At 26.3% G+C, this 23,101-nt stretch overlaps 3 protein-coding genes across 5 annotated transcripts; 1 reads left to right on the top strand and 2 right to left on the bottom strand.

Annotated features, from left to right (window-relative positions):
- Positions 1 to 172: 172 nt before the first annotated feature.
- On the bottom strand, positions 173 to 8,122 carry LOC122512250 (sodium-dependent transporter bedraggled). Of its 2 annotated transcripts, none has more exons than XM_043627989.1 (11): positions 7,833 to 8,122; positions 5,880 to 6,056; positions 4,748 to 4,964; positions 4,245 to 4,495; positions 3,829 to 4,052; positions 3,154 to 3,310; positions 2,799 to 3,064; positions 2,252 to 2,383; positions 1,818 to 2,042; positions 1,333 to 1,530; positions 173 to 517 (listed from the first exon to the last, which is right to left on the bottom strand). In XM_043627989.1, the coding sequence occupies exons 2-11, from the start codon at positions 6,031 to 6,033 to the stop codon at positions 203 to 205; spliced, it is 2,139 nt and encodes a 712-aa protein (XP_043483924.1). In that variant the 5' UTR covers positions 6,034 to 6,056; positions 7,833 to 8,122; the 3' UTR covers positions 173 to 202. The 2 variants fall into 2 exon arrangements, with proteins under 2 accessions (XP_043483924.1, XP_043483923.1); XM_043627988.1 differs by having other exon boundaries at positions 5,880 to 6,043; positions 7,833 to 8,121.
- A 1,133-nt stretch (positions 8,123 to 9,255) lies between these two features.
- LOC122512333 (saccharopine dehydrogenase-like oxidoreductase) lies at positions 9,256 to 15,280 on the bottom strand. Of its 2 annotated transcripts, none has more exons than XM_043628105.1 (8): positions 15,109 to 15,280; positions 11,701 to 11,919; positions 11,405 to 11,580; positions 10,994 to 11,310; positions 10,759 to 10,905; positions 10,422 to 10,512; positions 9,890 to 10,152; positions 9,256 to 9,597 (listed from the first exon to the last, which is right to left on the bottom strand). In XM_043628105.1, exons 2-8 carry the CDS (start codon positions 11,870 to 11,872, stop codon positions 9,492 to 9,494), a joined length of 1,272 nt encoding a protein of 423 aa, XP_043484040.1. In that variant the 5' UTR covers positions 11,873 to 11,919; positions 15,109 to 15,280; the 3' UTR covers positions 9,256 to 9,491. The 2 variants fall into 2 exon arrangements, with proteins under 2 accessions (XP_043484040.1, XP_043484039.1); XM_043628104.1 differs by having other exon boundaries at positions 11,701 to 11,873; positions 15,109 to 15,278.
- A 1,236-nt stretch (positions 15,281 to 16,516) lies between these two features.
- LOC122512296 (cysteine-rich hydrophobic domain-containing protein 2) lies at positions 16,517 to 21,442 on the top strand. The gene is made up of 4 exons (XM_043628052.1): positions 16,517 to 16,876; positions 20,629 to 20,839; positions 21,016 to 21,132; positions 21,225 to 21,442. The coding sequence occupies exons 1-4, from the start codon at positions 16,755 to 16,757 to the stop codon at positions 21,273 to 21,275; spliced, it is 501 nt and encodes a 166-aa protein (XP_043483987.1). The 5' UTR covers positions 16,517 to 16,754; the 3' UTR covers positions 21,276 to 21,442.
- The last annotated feature ends 1,659 nt before the right edge of the window (positions 21,443 to 23,101 follow it).

Genomic DNA, 23,101 nt, shown 5'->3' with positions numbered 1-23,101 from the left:
AAATATTTAATAAATTTTTAGGAAAGTTTCGGTGCTGTGGGGGCCATGTCAGCGTGAAGACGGCAAATATAATTATTGTTTATATTCTATATCAATAATAATAATATTTTAGAGTTCTTTGAACTCTAGGATTCAGATAGCATGTTAGGATATTTAAAGTTACACACAGATATCCATTTATCGTTTTTAATATATTTTTTAATTACATTTTATTTTCAAGTTCTGAAGGAATTAACGTTGGTTTAGTATTCGACTCATTACCGTCTTTTAAAATGTTTCCTATACTTCGAATACTTTTTCTGAAACTACGTCTTAAGAATCTCATCATCCTTTCTCCAGTTGCCGTTGAATAACTTGGCGGTGGAGTATATTTTGGTGGCGAATCTTCTACTATTAAATCTGTTATACTTTGATGGTCTATATTTTCTCTAATGTCAGTTATCTCTTCACTGTCACAATCTTGTACATTCTGAGTGCAGTCAACTTCCAAAGGCGGTCTACACAGCAATTGGATTCTCTATAATGTGACAAAAAATAATTATAATTCTGATCATTACATTTCATTTCATAATCTTGTATCCACAGAAAAGTCAATTGTAGGTAGGGGAGACTGGGGCGAAAAGTTAAACTGACAAAACCGTTAAAATTCATTATCTTTCGAATGAAAATAGTTAGAGCATTGCAATTTTAATTATTGAAGGGTGTTATCACCCTAAATAAATGTCCGGAGTTGTGTGCAATTCTGTTTATTTTTGTGGTGTCGATATTGAAAGTCTTTTTCAACCTACTTTTGGAAATTTTTTCGTAAAAGAAAATATCAACTTTTAAGTATATTTTTTGCATTTATTCTCACCGCGAGTTTTTCACTTCATTATTTGGGTCCCCTGAAGAGATACCTAAAGGTATTTGCTAAATATCTTTAGTCAGATTTTTTATATTTGTTGTTAAAGCCAAAAACGCACCCTGGGGCGAAAAGTTAAATAATGGGTGGGGCGAAAAGTTAAATGTATTTTTACGTTGTTAAAAATTTTTTTTTTATTTTTCGTTTTTTTGGGTTTATTTGTTTAAACATTATTTATTTGACATTGGGCAAGTACTCTGTCAAAAAATAAGCCGGTTAACGTGAAATAAACCAAAAAAATTTAACTTTTCGCCCCAGTCTCCCCTGTTGATTCAACTTTATAGAATAAAATATACTATTACTTAAATAAATATGAAAATAAATATTAATATGAATGGGTGAATAACACATACAAGTAGATGTTGAACTAATGGAAGCTTTATCTTGCGTGAATAAGTAGTTCGTTATACAATAGATTTAAGTTTACTTACTTTAGAAATTTTTGTTGGACCACTACAAAGGTAACGACAGACTTGTACAACTGCTACCATTGGAATGATTAATAATGGTGCTAATTGAATAATTATTCCTATTTGGCTGGTCCAAATATTCCAATAAGATTTGCCAATTTTCTGATTTAAATAATATTCTCCTAAACCATTCATCTTAAAGATAATAATACTTAATACCTGAAAAGTCACAATTGAAACTTATATAAGTAAAAGATAGTAATTTTTTTTCGAAAGATAGTAATCGTAAAAAAACAGTTATTAATAAGAATTTGCCGTTGGCAATGTCAAAGGGTAAAGCACATGTAATATGTAACATCGATAATGTTAGTATCATAATGCTGTTAAGTGCAGATAAATCTGTCTGGCGATATGACGTTTTTTAAGCTTGTTAAAGTACATAAACCATAAATCCAGCATGCTTTTTATTGTTTTGCATAAGAGGAAGGTATTTTTCTTGTATTTACCGTCAGTGCAGTAGGTAAAGGGATGTTCCATAAAAATGACAACATTGGGTCTACGAACTGCTGAACACAATTGCTTGGTGATAAAATTGTTTCTGTTGTCTGTATGACGTTGTATGGTACTCTTCTAACTAAGAAAACAACTCCAAACTGTATTAAGTATAAGATTATGACCCACCAACTTTTACCAATTATATTCTCCAAATAGTAAATAACGTGGCCACCCAGCTGAAATATGGTATAAAAGTACATATATTTTATGGTATGCCAATAAAAAGAATTATTTTAAACTAAAAATTGTTCAGAAGATAGCTTTCTATACTACCAACTGTTTTAAATTTTTTCCCTCTCATTATCTTTAACGTCCAAATTAATGTAAAATATAATTTGTTTGATCTATTTTCAATTAGAAACAAATTTGCAAATATTATACTTACGTTTGTTGTCATCGGAACACCTAGACAAAATCCACAGAGACAGCTTAAAAATACCAATCGGATTTTTGATCTTTTATTTGTTTCACCATTTATAGATGAAATATTCAGCATTACACAATTCCAAATTGCTAACTATAAATAAAAGTAGGTACTGTTAAATCTTTTAGAAAAAATATTTTGTGCAACCTATATTTTTAAAGGCCTTTAGAACTTAAAACTTAAACTTTTAACTTACTTAAAAATAAGTCTTAGGAAATTTAAAAATGTTTTTTTGTTTTCGAAACAAAAATGGGTTCTGTTCAGGAGAATCACCAATATATAAATAAAAATATTTTAATTTTATTAGAAATTAAATGTTTTAATTAATTATTGTTTATAAAGGAAGCAATTTTTTCTAAATGTATTTATCTTTAAAAGAAAATATAAACATGGAGATATAATCGTAAAATAAAAATTGTCATTTTGTATAGCAAATATAACTAAACTTTAAAATAACTAAAATAAAAATTATCATGATAGAATATTGTGAAATAATATATTTTCTTACCTGTTGAACCAATCCTATGAGTATTTGTCCTAAGTAGAACAAAATTGTCCAAAAGGCAGTAAAAACTTTACTTCCTAGTAAACTTATTGCTAAAGGTACTAGTTCCGTTGAATATCTTAAAATATCATTGTTGTATTCTTTAATAATTTGATATGATTTCGCATTGGTAATAAATATATTCTCATGAGGAAATGAAGTGTGTGGTATATTATTCACATTAGTAGTTGATGCGTAATTTGGATTATATACAAGCATATGTACATTTTCTGTAAATTAAGTAAAATTATTTTTAAGTTTCACCAAATTTTTCAGAGCTTTTGATGAATCCTATATTATACACTTGCATGGAACTTACCACTTTCATTTTTTATAAAATTATATCCATTCACGTTAAGGATCTTAACACAAGTGTTTGCTATAAATCCATTAAGAAACAACAGCAGCATTGTAAATGTTACTACGAACAAAATATCTCTTTTCACAAAATTTTTATCTTTGTTATGAACAGCAGTCTATAAAAAGATATAAAATTAATTATAAAAGTAGGTGAAGATATATATTCTTTTATTGAATCTTAAAGAGAAAGGATGTGATTTAAGTAATTTATAACATACAAGAGTTTATAAATGTTAGTAATTATGTTCGAATCTTCCCTACAATCTTACTGAAAATCCATATACTTATTCACATATGAATCTACATGAGAATTCTATGGGATCTTTTAGGAAATTAAGTATTTTAAACACAAATTTATCTTCTATCGGAAGATTAATTCTTTTGCTATCAGAGTTGTTAAGTAACGAAGCTTTTTAAGTTATAAGATTTGAAGATAAAACCGCATTATGATTTCTTCTTATAAACAGATTCCGATCCCTATGTAAAAAAATTGTTTGATTAGAAAGCTTGTGTCAATTTTGATTCATAAGATTCCGAAAATGTTAATTATATAGTGTAACTATCGTAGAATTAAAGTATTTTTACCATCAACTGTTTAAGTAAATTTAAATACTATATTGTATCAGTATAATACCTGCATAGCAGCTACGCTCAACAGACCCCAAGTAAAAAATGCTTCTGATGCTGCAGCAACCCAGGACTTTTCATTTAAAAAGAATTCACTCCAAACATGTGTAGAATACATTTTATTGAAAGGATCTTGTGGTATTAAGTTGAGTACTTTTACTCCAAAAAGTAAGTTACAAGCAAGTAAAGTTAATACGTAGTAGGATATTACTTTACCGTACGAACGTAAACCTGTGGAAGAAATATTAAAAACTTGTAATATAGAATAATATTTCTAAGCTTTCTATGCATTTCGTGTCAAGTTAGTGCAAGAAGTTAAGATATCTGGATAGATATTAACCGATTTATGTTAAAAAAAAAGAACCCATATGTTATAAAATAATTTAGATCTTAAGAACGTATTAAAAAAATGCGAAGTAATACCTTTAAATAGTGAAAAAAATACCACAGTCCACATTACAGCTAAGTTAAACGCAATCTGAAATCTTATCAATGTTGTCGAAAAATTTTGTTGATTCATGTCTTTTTGGGATAGAAATGCATGATTAAAAAATGTAAGTGGTAGTTCAGTCATTTTTGTTGTTGTAGTGTTCCTTCCTACATTTAAATGACTTCTGTCCAATATGAAGTCATCAGCCCAACGATATGTTTCATTATTCGATATGAATGATTCTCTGTAAACATTTTATGATAAAAACTCTTGAGAGGAAATAAGAAATTAGTATTAGACATCTGGTTCGAAAAATCTTGTCAAACACTTATATTGGGGAGACTGTCTTACAACACTGAAAAAAATATCCCAGGTGGAAAAGGAGTAAAGTAAAATAAAATAAGAAAATGTATTTCTTTGCGAAATTATCCACTGTATAGGAATGTACCCATTGTAGGTCAGTCTCTCTATAATTAAAAATTGAATTGGTATTTACCTGAAATAGACGAGCAACCAAGATACTCCAACTATATTGTAGATTCCTATATAAATTTGTACTAGAAGTAAAGCGACACCTATACCTTGGAAAATTGGTGATATTTTCCATAAATGTAATATTCCTCTTTTATATTTTTGGCCAAGACATATTTGAAATATGAATAAAGGAATGCCAAAGATCAGTGACATTATTAGAAACTGTATTATAAAATTCACTGAAACACAATTTTTTATTAAATTATATTATTTTTGGAGAAAAAAGAAAAGCGAAAAACTTACAATGTTGTAATTTTTTCTAGGTGGGCTTTTACTATGTTGAGCATAACTTTTTTGTAAGGGTATAGTATAACTCTTAACATGTGAAGGTTTGTCTTTTTATCTAACACTTATAGAATTAAGTATGAATCGTACAATGATCACGTACAAAATCAGGTACATTTTCATATACACTATCAAGTACTGAAAATAGACATGATCTTGTACGTGACCAGATGCGGAAATTGAAAAAATGAAATAGAAATCGTACATGATCGTTTATGGAATATTTGTCTACTGTGGATTTTTTGTACATGTTCATGTATATTTCAGGGTTGCCACGCAACCTGGAAATCTGGAAATGTCAGGGAATTTGTAAAATATAAATGTAGTTTTAAAAACCTGGAAAAATTCCGTTTTTTAACCTGGAAAACCTGGAAAAGTCTGGGAATTTGAAATGAGCAAAAGCATGGCAACCCTGAATATTTTCTTGTACCAGTCTTTCTTCACCTAAAACAAAATGGTTCCATTGTAGAACTTATACTTGTTCATGTATATTTTCTTGTACCAATTTTTGTTCACCTAAAATAACATTTTTTTTAAAACTTTGAGGACTGCCCAAGTAAGTTTCTTAAGCTTTTACAATGCAGTTGATTTTTACAATTCAAGGACAATACGATATTATAATATTGGTTTACAATTTTATCAATTTTATAAAAATAAATTTTTTATACAGGAAGTGGTACATGGATATGTACATGAACTAGTAAATGATGTTGAATATAAAAAATTTTGCGCCTAGTTCTGTACGATTTCATGTACATTTCCACTGTTCCAATTTCCACAACTGGGAACCCATATTATTTTTTTCTTACCTCCATATTGAGTGCAGTTTATCGCAAATCTATTTATGTTGAACACACCAATGGTACATCCCAGGCAGGCGAACGCAGAGTTACATCTATATGGCCATTTTCCGAGAAATTTGTCATCTCCATTGTTTTCATCTTCAGTTGTATTACTTTGCATTTTTTAAAATCTAAAATACAATGCTTTTCAATTTTATTTTTGGGAAATAATAAAGTCTTTACCCGGAGAGGAAAAATTGTCGTTTTATGGAAGTTTTTGACGGAAATACAATGTTATCGACATTATTTAGCCTAAGTATTAAAAGAGTTAGGGTACAGTCCCATATTTTTCTTAATCTAAAATTAATATTATACTATGTGCTCTCTAAATCTGAATTACATAGTTAAAAATAACTAATTATTAGTAAAATCGTGGCTGACATTTTGCTTTATCAATCAGTGAAAAAGAACTAATTATCAGTAAATAAATAACTACAAAAATAGTCAAATTTCTCTAATTGAATTAGTTACAAAAAATTTTAGTTATTTTTACACCAGCCCAAAAGTAAATTTAAGTTCTTTTTAACTAATTCAATTTTAGAGAATGGGTGTTTCAACCTGCGTACCAATTTTCTTTTGGGTAAAAAAATCACATGTTCAAAGAATAGGGTCAGTATTTATTTAAAAAATTTTTTATTTAACTGAAATAACTACTTTTTCGATTTACCTCAACTGACCCTAATAAGTCATAATTTTTTTATTTTTGAAAAAAAAATATTTTCAAACGTAATGTGTTTCAAGATTTTACATAAATTTTACATTACTACAAATTGATTTAAGAATCATTAGAATATGTCTTTGTATTCGCATTATAATGAATTATTTATGTATGTAAATCAAAAATGTAAAGGAATATGATATATATTCCTTTACAAGAACGAAACTTATATTTTCTTATAAATAAATAAGAGAGTAGAATAATTTTAAAAAATTTAACTTTTTCTAAGAGTTTTTAACATTTTTCAAAAATAGAAAACAAGACCGAGTTCAAATATTTTATTAATTTAATTAATTAACATCCCTAATTACTTTCAAATCCAATTACTTTGTTAAAATAGGTATAATAGCATTTTAATTTTTGAACACTTTTTTCAAAAAGTAAAGAAATTAATTAATTATTTACAGAAATAATTAACACGATTAAAAAAATGTAATTCTGACGCGCTCCCAAAAAAGATACCTAAGAAGCATAAGCAAACTATAGGTTATGTTTGTGTTATTTTCTCATAATTAAAATTTTTAATTGAAATGTATAAAACTAAAATCAGTTTTTATTAAATGTTTTGGATGTAACGAAGAGTTGAACATTAAAAAATTGTAATAGTGATTAATTTTTTTTCTGTATTTTTACTCCAAAAATTATAAACATAACCTACAAATTTTTTCTTCCTATAGGTACCTTTCTTGGAAGCACGTCACAATTGTTATAATTAATAATAATATTTTTATAAAATGTAAAATTAAAAAGTTTGAAATTATAACTTTTTTTAACTTATTTCTTTTATTTTATTAAAATTATGCAATTTTTTAATATTTATTAAATTATTATAAGAGTCATTGGTAAAATGTCATTCTATTAACTTGTCATCCGTATAAAAAATTTGAAACTTATAATTTTAAATTAATTTGTAAATTTAAAATAGTTTTTTTAAATGATATTAATTTTTTACTATTACGATTATGCTAAACTGCAACATTCTAATGAATATAAGTGATCTTACAAAGTGAATTTCAATGTTTATAATAATATACATAAATCATTTAAATTTTATGACATTTTGAAAAAGTTCCATATTTATAATAAAAGAACCAATTATTTATCTTTTGTTTAACATAATATCGCTTTAAAAAAGTACGACTCATTAAAAGTAGCGTGAAAAGAGATTTTTTGTTACTTAACTTATTTCTACATTTACTTACTAAAATAAAATTGTAGAAAATGTCACGTATTGCACTTTATGCACATAGTATCGCTACAATGTTTGTTGTTTGGTTAGCTATACGAAATACATGTTTACTATAGTAAATGCTAAGGCTTCACAGTTCCTCAGGTTGACCAGGTACATACTTTTCCCTAAACTTTTAAAACTGACTCGACTGACTTCATCTCAAATATAATCTTACTGGGGAAAAAAATACAATTTGATTCCACATTACAATCCAATTGATTCACATAATACGCAATATACAAAGTATTGGAAACCTTATTTTAAACATACCCCTTAAAAACTTTCTACTGATTAATTATAATATCTAATAATAATAATGTATCTTTGTAGGTCACTTTAAACAAGAATTACGAATTCTGTTGTCAATTCTTATACAAACTTTAATATTAAGTTTTATACTTTTGATGACTTTAGTTTGGGAAAATGAAAAAAATAATTTTTTCTATGGCGAAAAAGTAATTGACAACTCTTAAAAACACCAGAGGAACAAATTTCATAGAAATTATATTAATCTTACACATATCGTCCACCATATTGGATCCACTATTTTGAAATTAAAATAAAATTGTACAAAAATCAAATTTTCAATAATTTAAAAAAAGCATTAAATTAAAAATTCAATATTTTAAAAATGTTCAATTTTTCACAACTTATTTTAAAATTATCTTCAAGTGTAACATAATTATTTATTAAATAAATAGATACGTATAAAAGTAATATAATTTATCAAAGAAATAAAATAATTTCAAAATTTTTTTATTTTTAACTTTTCTTAAAATACTTGATAACTCTTCTGTTCTTTTCTGCAAAGTAAACTTATGATTCTAACAAAACATCTTTATTATTATTTCCAAACAAAATTGAAATTTGTTCCATATAGAATTTAAAGATTTTTCTAATACAATGGATTTTTAAAGAAAAATTAGGAAATCTCAACTTCTGTTGAAAATGTTTACAAATTATTTTAAAAATTTGTCATTTCCTAACAAAACCTATATATTTAACGAATACTTAGCATTTTTCTTTAAAATTTTCATTCTGATAAGGAAATACTTTTAAAGAAACCTTATATTAATACACTTCAAGCTTTTAATGTCATAAAGCCCATCAAATTGTTTAAAAATTATTTATTTTATTATTTATTACTTATTTTTGCGTATATACAAAACAGTTGGAAATATAATCCACCAAATATTTTACATATATCCAAAGTATCAAAAAGTATTGAATCAAGAATATTATGTTCTTAAGCAAAATAATACAATATCTGTTTATTTATTTATTTTTAAAACTAAAAAAAAACAACCTAACGTATATATTCCCCAGAAAGCCAAAAGAGTTGACTATAGAATTAATTTTAGGAAAAGTAATCGAGAAATTAGAATAAAAAAACGTTACTTTCACATAGTGTTTTATTATATTAGCTGTTTCTTAGTTACAATAAAAACGCTGTGGGTAAAATATAAAAGAATGATAACAATATACTAAAAATATATGTATATAAATTGATAGAAAGTTTTTACATTATATTACATCTATTACTTATTTAAATATTTAAAATACATAATATATTAAAATACATATTTAAAGTAATATAATTGTTTTATGTTCAGGAACTGATAATACTTCCTTATTTTTCAGATGACGATACAATTTCAAATGTCATACCATTTTTCTTTAGTTCCTCCATTAATGATGTATTTACAAATGCAGCACCCGGAGTTAAAACGCCTCCGCTAAAGAAGATGCGGTTAATATATTAATTCAAATATTATAGCCTAAGGTATAAATAACAGTGAAAAATATATTTAGTTACTCCTAACTTTTGATTTAAATTTTTAAATAAATTTTAGTTCTTTGATTTTTGTAACCCCCATGAAAATAAGCCCGTCTTCTGCATTACCTCGATTTTTATTAATACGTTCTTTTATGAACAGTTAATAATAAATTCGGTATGAAAATTATATTTTTGAAATATTTTTCACTGATGGTTTCATTATATTTTTTAATTTAATCATGTTTTCTTACGCATCTGGCATTTTCTCAGATTCCCGCAAAATCGTTACGCCAGCTAGAAGCAAAGTTGTACATGTAAGTCCATAACCAGGGTTCTTGCCAGTCACTTTTGTAATCATTTCCTTGTTCGGGGCATCGACATGTTTGTCAGATACTTCAGCTAATTTTTCTTTCCAGCCTGTAGCTTTGAAAGTTATTGAGAAGTGTGAATTTTCCATTTGTTCCTCAGATGGTCCTTCGTGACTAGCCAAACCTCCAGAAAAGAACTTTGGATACTACAAATTTAAAATTATTCTTCAAATAATTTTTTCAAGAATTCAAAGGCATTTCATGCTATAAAAAATTTGACACGAAATATTTATTAGATTTAAACTATTTAAAGTAACAAAGTTTAGGTAAAAAATGGTATAGGGAAAACCTTCCCAAGGTATTCGAACGTACGACATGTAGAGATATTAAGGATCTCTTTCTGCTTTTTCAATAGGGAAGTAAATATTTCTTTTTCTACGTGAAATTATTTTACTAAACTAAGTAAAATATTTACCTTCAGTAATAAATTTCTTCCAAATTCTGATTTCGTTAAGAGCAAAAATATTCCACCAAAAACGGCTATCAATACTTGATGAAGCAGTGAGCTGTAAAGAGTATTATTTGTATTTGCACGATGTCATAAACAAATATGAGCCCCACATTTTTTATAAGAAAACAATTTGCAAGTCTAAAAGTAGAGAAATTAAAAAGTTTACTCTTTTTTCCACAATAGTTAATGAAATTCCTCGGAAATTCTAAAGTGAATACCATCTAATATCTAAACAAAGTGGTTCTAATAATAAAATAATATTTTTAAATGCTTTATCTTCTTTACAAGTGCAATAACTTACGGAAATGTAACGTATGTCTGGACCTGAATTGGTCTTTGTTTATATTTTTCATACAAGAAACGCTGTGTACGTATTGCAACAGAACGATCAGAACCAGGAAAAATTGAAGACCAACCATTAGAAATTGAACTTTTGTGTATTGCGCCTCTGATTGAAAAATAAATTTCAATTATCATTTAGTTTATAAATGGATATTAATATTCACATAATGTACGTTACACATTAAATTTATTACCTATTTGAGAGTCTAGGTTCCAATTTTGGTAACTTTTCAGGAAAAAGTTTTGAACGAATCTGACGCAATTCGTTGGAATGTGCCATACCATAAATAGCAGATTCCCATGTACCATAATGAAGAGAAGCTCCATTAGCGTTAGAAGTATTCCAACTATTTAAATAAGTCTCTATAGTATTTATTTCACCTTCAAAATTCTTTTGAGTACAAACAATACCGAGATCACAGGGAATACTATCAAATCCACATGCACTTATAATGTAGATACCAGCTTCTTGTGCAGCTTTATTGTACTCTAACTGCATTCTCTCCATGAACTAATGAAAACAAATTTTTCTCTTTTACTGAATTTTATAGATACCTTAAAAAGTATTAATTATGTCCTATCAAGGCTTGAATTTATTTAATCACCTGAGGCTCCCCACTAACATCAACGTGGTGAGTTTTGGCAGCCAAGCAAGCTTTAATAACTGCCTCACCATAAAATCTGTAAGGTCCACAACAATTTGCAATTACTTTAGTGCTAATGGCCATGTTTTTTAAAGATTCTTGATCCCTTAAATCTGCTATCATTACTGGAATGTTTACTAAAAGATTATAGAATAATAATATAGTAGTGTTTTTGTTCTTCGTTTTGCTAATATTAGAGGACAGTATATTACAGAATTATTAATTATTATTTTCTATAGTTGGTTATAAAATAATACCAGAATTTGGAGCATATTTCTTAAGGACGGCTTCCAATGCATCTTGCCTGCGTCCTGCAATTCCCCATGTGAAATTGTATGAACGTGATAAACGAGCGGCTTCTTTAACTGTATTTTGACCAGTAAAACCTGTTGCTCCAAATATAACTATGTCCAACCGTTTTGCCGCCATTCTATAAATATATGAATGATGGAAACCCAAGTAGATCAATCTCTATACTAAAAATAAAATCACGATCAAACATCAAAATTTTTGACGTTTTGTGAAACCAGAAGTGACTATTTCTCATTAAATTTTATGGAGTAGTTCATACCTATATTGAATTCGCTACAAAATGTACTAAAATGCTTTAATTCTCAGAGTAAATGTTTTCTACGTTTAACGCTTTTTACACTATAATGATATGATTACACTCAATTATGCGGACGGTAGTGTAATTGCAAAAAAAAAAAAAATTAGGCGATTTTCGAAAAACAGCTCAAATTTTGAATTTCAAAAAAGTGGCCCCAAGGTGTCAACCATTCAAAAATTCACTAAAAAAGTTTAAAAAGCAGTTGAAAAATATAATATAGGTACTTTTATTTAAAATTCTTTGTTTTTAACTCATAATCACAGAAAAAGTGTTGCTTAAAAATAAAATATAAATTTAATCATTAAGCTACTATATATGTTAATGTTGTACTGAAGAATAACAATTCAATCTGAATTACCTATAAGTAACATTGAGGATAAGTGTACCATGATTCGCGGTTCTTAACACATTTTATTTTCAGTTCTGTCATAATTTTTGAAAAATATTACACCTTAAAATGCTCAAAATTAATTTTTCTCAAAACGCGTTGATGGTCACCTTAGAGCCAGGACGAAATTTTTTAAAAGTTGTTAAAAAAAATTTACAACACTGAATATTATCGATATTCCTCTGCAATACACTGTTAAAAATATGACTCTAACTTTACACCAAAAATATTGAATCACATTAAAGTATTCACACTTTTTGAGATTAAAAGTATATCATTTTTAATCTTTCGGTGTCAGGGGCGTAGCCAAAAATAAGTTTCGGGGGGAGGGGGTTTATGGAATTTGATAAGAGGTGTACTAAGAATAAAATTAGAAATGTCGGGGGGGGGGGTGTATCAACAAACACCCCCCTCCCCCTGCTACGTCCTTGTTCGGTGTAAAGTTGGAGTCCGATTTTTAACAGTGTATTATTGTACTTGTAAGCAGAATTACCAAGTTATTTAGCACTTTTAAATTGTTAACTATAATCTCCTTTTATCATTTATATTGTAACTTATTATTATGCATTCATATTAAGAGAAGCTGATTTGAAATTCATTATTATAAGTAGTCACGCTCGGCCAATGAATATATTACCTAATTATAATAACTTGTTTAAAAGGAGAAAATTAAAAAACATTACATTCTTTTGTGATGACTGCTTTTTAAATTTACATACGAGTTCATTGAAAATGACACATAGCTATAATCAAAATAAGTGTACTTTTACAAATCAAACATTTTGAAAATTTATAACTCGAAAATTTGGGTAATTATATAAAAATAAAAAAAATGCGTATATCATATTTTTTTTAAAAAACGAGAAAAAAATATGAAAAATTAAAAAATGAAAAATTAAAGACGGATTAATGCTCTTCAAATTGTGATCATTCGAAATTTTTAAAAAAAATTTTAATAGCCTGCGTTCCCACCCGCCTGAACAAAAAATTGAAAAATGTGAAAAAGTCAAAAAAAAATTCATAACTGGAACAATTTTTGACCAAATTTTTTTTTCTTTGTCAGAAATTAAAGAGAAAGTATTGCTCTCCAAAATGTGACCATTAAGATTTTAAAAAAGAAAAATTTAATAACCAGCGTTCTCACCCGCCCGAATCAAAAATAAGAAAAATTTGAAAAAGTACGAAAAAAATTCATAACTCGAACAATTTTTGACAAAAATTTTTTTTCTTTATCAGAATTTAAAGAGGGATTATTGCTTTTCAAATTATGACAATTGCGAATTTTGTGTAATAAACTTTTAATAGACAGCGATCCCACCCGCTCGTATTAGAAAAACAGAAAAATTTGAAAAATTACAAAAAAAAAATTCATAACTCGAATAATTTTCGACCAAATTTTTTTTTTCAATGTCAGATATTAAAGAGGAATTATTGCTCTTCAAATGGTGACCACTGCGAATTTTTTTTTTATAATCTGTTAATAGCCAGCTTTCTCACTCGCCCGTTTTAGAAAATCGAAAAATGTAAGACAGTCAAAAAAAAATTCGTAACTGGAACAATTTTTGATCAAATTTTTTTTTCTTTCTCTGTAATTAAAGAGGGATTATTGCTTTTCAAATTGTGACCATTGCGAATTTTTTTAATAAACTTTTAATAGCCAGTGTTCCCATCCGCCCGTATCAGAAAACTGAAAAATGTGAAAATTCAAAAAAAAATTCAAATGTCGATAAAATTCAAATCCGAGCTAATCTAGCAAAACTGAAATAGGTTTTTGCTAGTTTCGATAAGTACTTTCAGAAACTAAAGTCAAAACTTAGTGCACATTCGATGACCTTAAAAATGTTGCACTGTGTTATGTATGAAAAAAAATTTTTTAAATTGTAAAGAATTATTATGCCTTATTGCCCTTGAACTTTAAAATCAACTGCGTATCAGAAAAAATGATTTAAAAAACTACTGCGCAACCTTGAAAGTTTTTAAAATATTTGGTTTTAAGTAAAGAGAAACTGGTTCAGGAAATTTCCGGTGAGAAGAGATTAAAAATATATTAAAATGTTTACAAAAAACTAAAAAATTGACATTGGTTTGAAATTAAAAGCATTGTGAATTTTACCCATATTTGCCGTCATTTTACGCACTTTATTTTCTTTTTTTATTAAAATGATTTAGTGTTATAATATTTACATCATAAATAGATTTCAACTGGTCACTAACCTTTTAAGGTGTTAAGTATTATAATAAAATTGATTTAAATTCAAACACCCTATTTAGAATTAAAATGCGTACAAAATTAAAAAGAATATAAATTTCTTCAAATTAGTTAGCTGTTAAAGTCTGAAAACAAAAGTTCAAAAATATATTAATTTAAATGATTCAGAATTGAGAGACATTTGTAAAGATTTTAAAAAGAAATAAAAACGCATTAAAGTTAAAAAATGACAATAGTTTGGAATTAAAAAAATTCAGACTTAAGGGATATCTGTGAACATTTTAATTTTTATCAATTAACCTCTTCTTGCCGGTGTCTATGAACACGTACAAGTTTCTTGCGAACTTCAGCCTATCATTAAACGTCTTATATTAAATTTATGTAGCAAAAAGTGTAATTGTTAAAAAATGTTTGCATTTTTCTTTATCATAAAAAAGCTAAAACAGACAGTGTACTACCTTTTTAATTTTGCTTCTCTTTACAAAAAAAGGAGCCTTAAAGAAGTGTATATATGTAAATTTTCGGTGTTTTGGTATGATAGTCTATATCATTTGCGACTTTTAAACTGGTTTTGGATTGTCATGAACATTGAAAAACAACTAAAGAGACAACCACAAAGTAGTAATCTCAACTATTGAGTGGTGTGCATGTTATTATCAGAATCTACATTCATTCAGGTGTGAGCAGGTCTCAGAACGGAATAGATTTTCAAATTAGAGCGCATGTGCAGTGGGTGGCCTGTCTTTAAACTTTAAAGGCCTTTCTCCAATATCGCGAAACTCGTTCGCGAACGTGAAGAATCAATCTTCATAAATGGAATTGAAACGAATTCTATAAAATAATTATAGTGGAGTTAATAGTTTTCACTTCACAGAAACTTCAAAATATGCTAAAATGTATGTTTTTGAGGTTATGAACGTTTGTTTATAAATATAGTTGTAAACAAAGGTTCTTAACCTCAAAAAACATACATTTTAGCATATTTTAAAGTTCCTGTGAAGTGAAAAGTGTTAATTCCACTACAATTATTTTATAGAATTCGTCTCAATTCCAAATATGTAGATAGAAAGTGTTTAAAATCCATTAAATCTGCAAAACATTGAAAAAAAGTTCGACTGTAATGGAGCATTTATGTTTTCGGTAAAAATTGTCCAAAATGGAAAATCTGTATTGGAGTAAGAGAGGCAGGCTACGTATCTGTCTCTCTTACTCCAATGTGGATTTTCCGTTCTGGACAATTTTTACCAAACGTCCAAAGGTGTAAATGTAGTTCGTGTTGAGTGGGGGAAATCCAATATGGCGGATCGATGGATTACAATTACAAGCAATGCATTATAGTCAATGAGACAAAATCAGTTTTTCAACCATAACTTTTTAAAAATCCATTTTTGAACCATAATCTAATGGAAAATTATTATTTATTTACCGAAATCTATTTTTTAAAAAAATAAAAATTAATGTTTTGATTTTATTGTTTAAAAAAATAGCTTTCGATAGTTAAAGAATAATTTTCCATTACACTATGGTTCAAAAGTGAATTTTTAAAAAGTTATGGTTGAAAAACTGATTTCGCCCCATTGAATAATTCAATGCATTGTTTTTGTACCAGTAAACATCCATCTTGGATTTCCCCCCACCCAACTTGAATAACCTTATCAACTGCAATATGCGCGCATTAATTTCAATATTTTATTAATTAGTAAACAAACTATAATCAATTAAGTACAATAAACATTTGCGGAATTATTTTTACAACTTGATAGTGGATTCTGTTGTTCGTGTCGATGAAAAAAATGTTGTAGAAAGTCCCTTATGTTCCCATGGAAACATTTGAGTATGATTTGCTCAAACACGAATACATGCGAATACATCCCTGACGTCTACTGTACATACACATGAATCAACACGAATGACAGGACCATGGATGAGGCTAGGAAAGCAATGTTAACAGTGCAAAACTTTTCCCAGTTTATTGTAACTTTTCATTAATATTTGCAGTTTTAATTAATCTCGTTTAAAGATCTGAAAATGCTACCGTAAATGAAGCTTTAATTGATGTCAGTGTTCTTTTCCATTGGTTTTAATTTTCGAATCATATTTGATTATGGCTGATTTTGATGCTATTTACGAAGAAGAGGAGGAAGTAAATGAGCAAAATCTTGAAGAGCACTACAATATTATGATACCGGATCCCATTGTTGTTCGAGGTGGAGGAAATATGACAGTGTAAGCTCGAAAATTAATTTTTTTCAACCATAATTGGCAAATGAATTTTTAAACTTTCATAAAGACATTTTCTCTGCTTTGTGTGCCCTCCTCTCTCTATATATAGTGACTGGCGAAAATGGTACGTGGTTCATTCACACTTTTTATTTATTTCCATTCATTTTTAATTAGAAAATGTCTAGGCGATTTAAATTTCAGTAAAGATCATTTAAAATTAATTGATGATTGGATTAAAAACAATAAATTAGAAAATTATGGTTATTGTTGGAATTTTTTTTGTTACTTTTTTAAATCCTGAATCTCAAATATTGAATTCAGCTAAATCATAAATAAAATGATTTACTTCTGAGATTCTGAATTTTTATATGTAATTGTATCATTTCATCGAATTAGTTATAAAATATGACCTTTTTTTAAAATTTCTAATACCAAAATTCAATATAAAAACAAAGAAAATAAAAAAAATGTCTTATTTATTCTACGTTTTTTTTTATAAAAAAGGCCCAATTGATGTATTTTATAAAAACATAATTATCTTTATATTATTGGATTCTTATTACAGGCTGGTAACCAGACTTCACAGTGTTTCCCCTATTTCCCTTTTTTCCTTTATTTCGAAAAATTCCCCTTTTTCAAGATTGACACAAAAATTTAATTTTGTTTGTCCTTGACTTTTCCCTTATTTCCTGTAACTTCTTCAAAATTATTTTCATCATTTCAATTCAATTATTATTTTCTACAATTATTAACTAAAATTCTTCTTTAAATCGATTATTTTGAATAATTTTTGAGAAATTTTCAAATTCATTTGTTTACAATTAAATTTTACGAAATTTCGATTATTCGAAAATTCTTTAATTTTAAATATGGGCAATTCCACGTGAGATTTTTCTATGACATTTAAAAATCGGTTAAACATATTTTTTATCATTCTTTATAGAAAAATATTAAATAGGTATATTTTTATTTTTCCATATTTGCCAAAATTTTCGAGTTATGAAATTTCGAAATTTTGTATATTTAAAAGTAGACCTATTTTCAATAGCTTATAGTAAATTTGAAAGTATTGAGTTTAAAAAAAAGTTGTCAAAGGAAGTAAATTTTGGTTTTTCTTCAACTTTTAAATAATGTAAAAAAAAATTATTTTTAAAAATTTTTAATAAAAAAAATTATTTTCTTTTAAATTTGGGCGTGATTAATTTTATTTTATTTTTTTTTATTAAATTGCATTAAGAATAAATGCAAAAAAATTGAAATTCTGCGATAAGTTTTGTTATTTATGAAAATAATTGAATTCTTGGAAAGAATTTTATTAAAAATTTTTTTTAAAGAATTGAATACCTGTAAAGAATTTTATTTGTTGAAATAATTGAATTCTCAAGAAAAATGTTATTATTTAGAAAAATAAAATATAAAATAAAATAAAAATGGATGTAAATAATAATGCGGCCAGTTAGCTTTTAGTTATTAATTTAAGTACAATCTTTAGTTATTTTAGTACTTTGTACGAAAGGGTTTTACCCGTTAACTTCTTGAATAAATAAATAAATAATTACGCAATTACATGTATTAGCGCTATTTTTTCCTCTTATGGTAGATAATTGCTTGACCCCCCCTCCCCCTTGAAGTGCTACGTAGTTTATGAACGTTCCCTTATCCCAAAATATTTTTTTCCCAATGCTGGATTTTCCAAAAAATAATTTCCCCAAAAAATTTCCCCAATGTTATATTTTTTCCAAAATGTATATTTATTGCCAAATTAGTAGTAAATAATCACATTCGAACGTAATGACCAAGTGATTGTAAATACGTAACAAGTTTGAAAAAATAATAGTTTGAGTAAATTCTAGTTTGAAAAAATATTTGAATAAATTCTAGTTTGAACTAATAATAGTTACAATAAATTTTATTTCGATAAAACAATAGTTTGAATAAATTGTGCTTTGAAAAATTATTGTTTGAGTAAATTCTATTCTGAAGAAAAATAATATAGTTTGAGTAAATTCTATTTCGAAAAAATAATAGTTACAATAAATTTTGGTTTGAAAAAATAATAACTTGAATAAATTGTAATTTGAAAAAATAATAGTTTGAGTAAATTCTAGTTTGAAAATTTTTTTAAATAAATTCTAGTTCGAACAGATTGGTGGACAATGTTGGATTATTTTTTTGGGAAAAATGATTTGCTTATAGGGAAATTTTTTTTTGGGAAATATAATATTGGAAAAACATTTTTGGGGACTAATTTTTTTTGGGAAAATTGACCCCCCCCCTCTCAAGAAGAATTGCACTGAAAATAATTGAATTGTATAGGAAAATTTTATTAAAATTGCAAGTTTATTAACAAAATTTTGTCAAAATTTTTTTAAATAATAGAATTTTGAAAAGAATTTTATTTAAATGTTTCGAAATAATTGAATTTCTCATAACTATTTTTTTTAATTCTCTGAATATATTTGAATTCTTTGAAGAAAGTTCATTAAAAAATTAAAAATTATTGAATTGGTACGAAGAAATATATAAAAAAAAAATTAGTATAATTATGTATTTGAATTCCTGTGAAATTTTTATTAAAATTTTGTTTAGATAGGTAATAGAATTTTTTTGTAAAAATTTATTAAAATTTTAGATATTAAAAATAATTGAAATGAGGAAAATTTTTGAAATTTTGTCAAGAATTTTATTAAATTTTTCGAAAAAAATTAAATTTCGGAGAAGAAATTTATTATATTTATAAAGATAATTGAAATTTTGACGAGTTTTAAAAAATTTTTGAACATAATTGAATTTATGCGAAGAAGTTCATCACTTTTGAAAATAATTGAATTTCTGTAATCGCAGTTGTTCTTAAAATTTCTATTTAAATTCATTAAAAATTGATATTTTTTAAAATTTCAAATTGAAACCTTTGAAGTTCATCTATTTATGAAGATTGTAAACGCAACTCTTTTGAAATCCAATTAATATTGAAATTTTTAAGTAAAATTATTCATTAAATAATTTTTAATGTAATAATTTTATGATAGTTCTTCAAGAATTCAGTTATATTTGAAAAGAAATTATTATCAGAAATAGAAAAAAATATTAATATCCTTTGGTACCCAAACATATTTATATGAAAAGGAAATATTAAAGTATTATTTGTAACTTCTCTAAAAATTAAATTTTTTTTAGTGTTTTTAACTAAAATTCTTTTATAAATCCATTATTGTCAATAATTAATTAAATATATAGGTAAGACTCCGTCTCAGAAATATCACAATTTGCATGAGGTCTTCGGATTAATCTGTAATTTGGTGAAATTGTTATATTTGATGAGAAAAATCAAAATTATCAAAATCAAAATTGTGGAAGTTACGCCATATTGGATTTTTGGATAAATTTTTTTTTATTTGCAAAATTCTGAAAAGACATGATTTTAAGACATGACATTTAAATTTTATTAAAATCAATTAAATTGTTATGGAAATATTAACATTTAAAAAAAGTTTGATCAAAAAATCCAATACGGCGTAAATTATTGCACAATTTTGAAAAATCCTTTTGTACATTTATTTTTCTTATCAAATATAACAATTTCACTAAATTACAGATTAATCAGAAGATCTCATGCAAATTGTGATATTTCTAAAAGCACTCGGTTTGTGCTTTGGTCGAAATTAGGATGGATTCCTCGCAAATTACGCACATTACACAGTAATTTAATTTAATTAAAAAAAATAAATTTTTTTTAAAATTTAATTTATGTACAGGTTTGGCCTCAGCAATCGATTTGAGGCAGAATTTCCAAATGGGTTGGTATCACGTGTCGCGCCTGAAGAGTTTAAAGCAACAGTGATGAGAGTAAATAATGTCCTCAAAAAGACTCTTCCTGTTAATGTCAAGTGGCTATTTTGTGGTTGCGTTTGTTGCTGCTGTACTTTAGGATGTTCTTTATGGCCTGTCATATGTCTTAGTAAAAGGGTAATGGTATTTAATAATATTTTCAGAAAGTAATAATCATACTTTTTAACAGAATGGTTGCTACGTTTTTTAAAACCCTGATACAGTCTCTAAGTCACTGAATTTTAAACGCAGCAACTCTTATTTAATGTATAGCATACTTTTTTAAAAACTAATATTTTATATATTCCAAGCAGACTCAGCATTCTATTAATAAATTGCTGGAATGGGAGAATAGCAGACTTTATCACAAATTAGGTTTACATTGGAGATTATCAAAGCAAAGGTGCGATAGCTCTTCTATGATGGAATATGTAAGTCGCATGAGAAATATGGAACTATTTTTTCCTCCTCGAAACTTAATTTTGAAAATTAAACTTTAACGTTAAATAATCTTTGATTTCAGGTTCTTCTAATAGAATTTATTCCTAAAATTCCTCTTTATAGACCGGACTAAGAAACGCAACTCTGGAATTATTTGAGCTTTAAGTTTAAGTTTTATTACGCTAGTGATCATCTCAACGTAATGTTAAAATTTGTAACATACAATGTGTCTTGTTTGTAAATATTATGTATAAAATTATGTAGAATAATGATGTAGAAATGTAATTTATATGCAGTGTATATACTTGGCTACTTTAGTCTTTTTTTATCCATGAAAATCTGTTTATTTAAATCCATTCCAAAATTGAAAGTTATAACCATTTCATATCATATCATTTCTATCAATTTATATATTCATTCTCAATATTTTTATCCTTTTTCCTATTTTACTTTTATTATATTTAATATATATATATATATATATATATATATATATATATATATATATATATATATATATATATATATATACTCCTAATCACTTTTCTTACATTTTCTACTCCTTTGTCATTAATTTTTGATCCATTTAATTATATGGATTATGTTATTCATTCACAAGTATTTATTTTAATTTTATATAATTGTTTTCTAATAGTATTCTGTGGCGCACCAATTTGTCACGCATAATATTGAATTTTCTTTTGTAAATTTGGCAATTTTTTGAAGTAAAGTAAATAGATTAAAATAAACCTGTCTGATCTCAACAAAATTAGTTCATGAATCTTATTCGTACAACTTCTTGATGAGAGAGATAATTCAATTGGAACCTTGGAGGCCTCTATCACAACACAATATTTCAAGGAAGTCAACAGGGAAGAGCTTCTTTGGTGTGTATATTCATATGTGAGTCCCGAATATTCAAGAAAACCATACAAAGACGAAAACTGTGCTCTGTTATAATCCTGTGAAAACACTGGCAGCAGCCATCTTGAATTAAAGACTATCAGAAGTTATCATAACTATTTGCAATATACATAGTAAAAAAGAAAGAAAAATAAAGGGCCAAATTCGTGAAGTAGGCAATTAATTTTACGATAGTCAAGCCAGGCTTCGCACTCATCTACTAAAACCTACTATTTACTACTTTTTTTAAGTTATGCCACTATTTGGGTACTTTTCCTAGATTTCAGCCACTAAAAGCTACTATTTGTTTCTTTTTGAGAATTTCCACTACTTTAAATTCGCTAATACTAGAAATCAAAAAACTATTTACAAAAATTATAATCAAATTTTTTTAAATGATTCAATTATTTTCAAAAAATATTCGAAACTCAATTATTTTCAATGTCTAGAATTTTCATAAAATTTCGCAAAACAATTCAATTATTTAAAAAAAAAAAAATTGATAAAATCCATCCAAAATTCAATTATTTTCATAAATAATAAAATTTCTACAGGAATTCAATTAATTTAGAATAGCATTTACAAAATGAAAAATCGAAAAAATCAATTATTTAACAAAATTTTTATACAATTCTTTACAATAAACTCAAATACTTTTACTAATAATAAAATTTTTCATGAAAATTTAATTTAAAAGAAAAATTTTGATAAAATTCCAAGCAAGAATCCAATTATTTTCATAAATAATAAAACTCATCGAAGAATTTCAATTATTTTTAATACTATTTTAAATTAATTATTCGAAAAATTCAATTATTTTCACAAATAAAGTTTTCTACAAGAATTCAATTATTTAAAATAAAATTTTCATAATGTTTATTATATTTCAAAAAAATTAATTATTTAAAACAATTCTCTTATGAAGAATTCAATGATTTTCAAGAATAACAAAATTTTTCATAGAAATTCAATTCTTTTGAAACATTTTAACAAAATTTTTTCCAATAATTCAATTATTTTCGCATAAATAATAAAATTCTTCTTAGGAATTCAATT

This window comes from Leptopilina heterotoma, unplaced genomic scaffold (assembly GCF_015476425.1).
Source record: "Leptopilina heterotoma isolate Lh14 unplaced genomic scaffold, ASM1547642v1 Lhet_97, whole genome shotgun sequence".
In the NCBI taxonomy this organism is placed as follows: Eukaryota; Metazoa; Arthropoda; class Insecta; order Hymenoptera; family Figitidae; genus Leptopilina; species Leptopilina heterotoma.
The sequence above is the reverse complement of the archived record's forward strand: the minus strand, read 5'-3'. Positions and strand labels throughout refer to the sequence as shown.

What these genes read in the sequence shown, in the direction of transcription:
- LOC122512250 (XM_043627989.1), bottom strand. Translation starts at nt 6,033, where the DNA reads ATGCAAAGTAATACAACTGAAGATGAAAACAATGGAGATGACAAATTT. An exon ending in TTTTATAAAAAATGAAAGTG is followed by an intron (nt 3,065 to 3,153) that starts GTAAGTTCCATG and finishes CTTAATTTACAG; the next exon opens with AAAATGTACATATGCTTGTA. An exon ending in GTCCAACAAAAATTTCTAAA is followed by an intron (nt 518 to 1,332) that starts GTAAGTAAACTT and finishes GTCACATTATAG; the next exon opens with AGAATCCAATTGCTGTGTAG.
- LOC122512333 (XM_043628105.1), bottom strand. Translation starts at nt 11,872, where the DNA reads ATGGCGGCAAAACGGTTGGACATAGTTATATTTGGAGCAACAGGTTTT. An exon ending in ATGTTAGTGGGGAGCCTCAG is followed by an intron (nt 11,311 to 11,404) that starts GTGATTAAATAA and finishes TGTTTTCATTAG; the next exon opens with TTCATGGAGAGAATGCAGTT. An exon ending in TCTGAGAAAATGCCAGATGC is followed by an intron (nt 9,598 to 9,889) that starts GTAAGAAAACAT and finishes CATCTTCTTTAG; the next exon opens with CGGAGGCGTTTTAACTCCGG.
- LOC122512296 (XM_043628052.1), top strand. Translation starts at nt 16,755, where the DNA reads ATGGCTGATTTTGATGCTATTTACGAAGAAGAGGAGGAAGTAAATGAG. An exon ending in TCATATGTCTTAGTAAAAGG is followed by an intron (nt 20,840 to 21,015) that starts GTAATGGTATTT and finishes TATTCCAAGCAG; the next exon opens with ACTCAGCATTCTATTAATAA. An exon ending in GCTCTTCTATGATGGAATAT is followed by an intron (nt 21,133 to 21,224) that starts GTAAGTCGCATG and finishes CTTTGATTTCAG; the next exon opens with GTTCTTCTAATAGAATTTAT.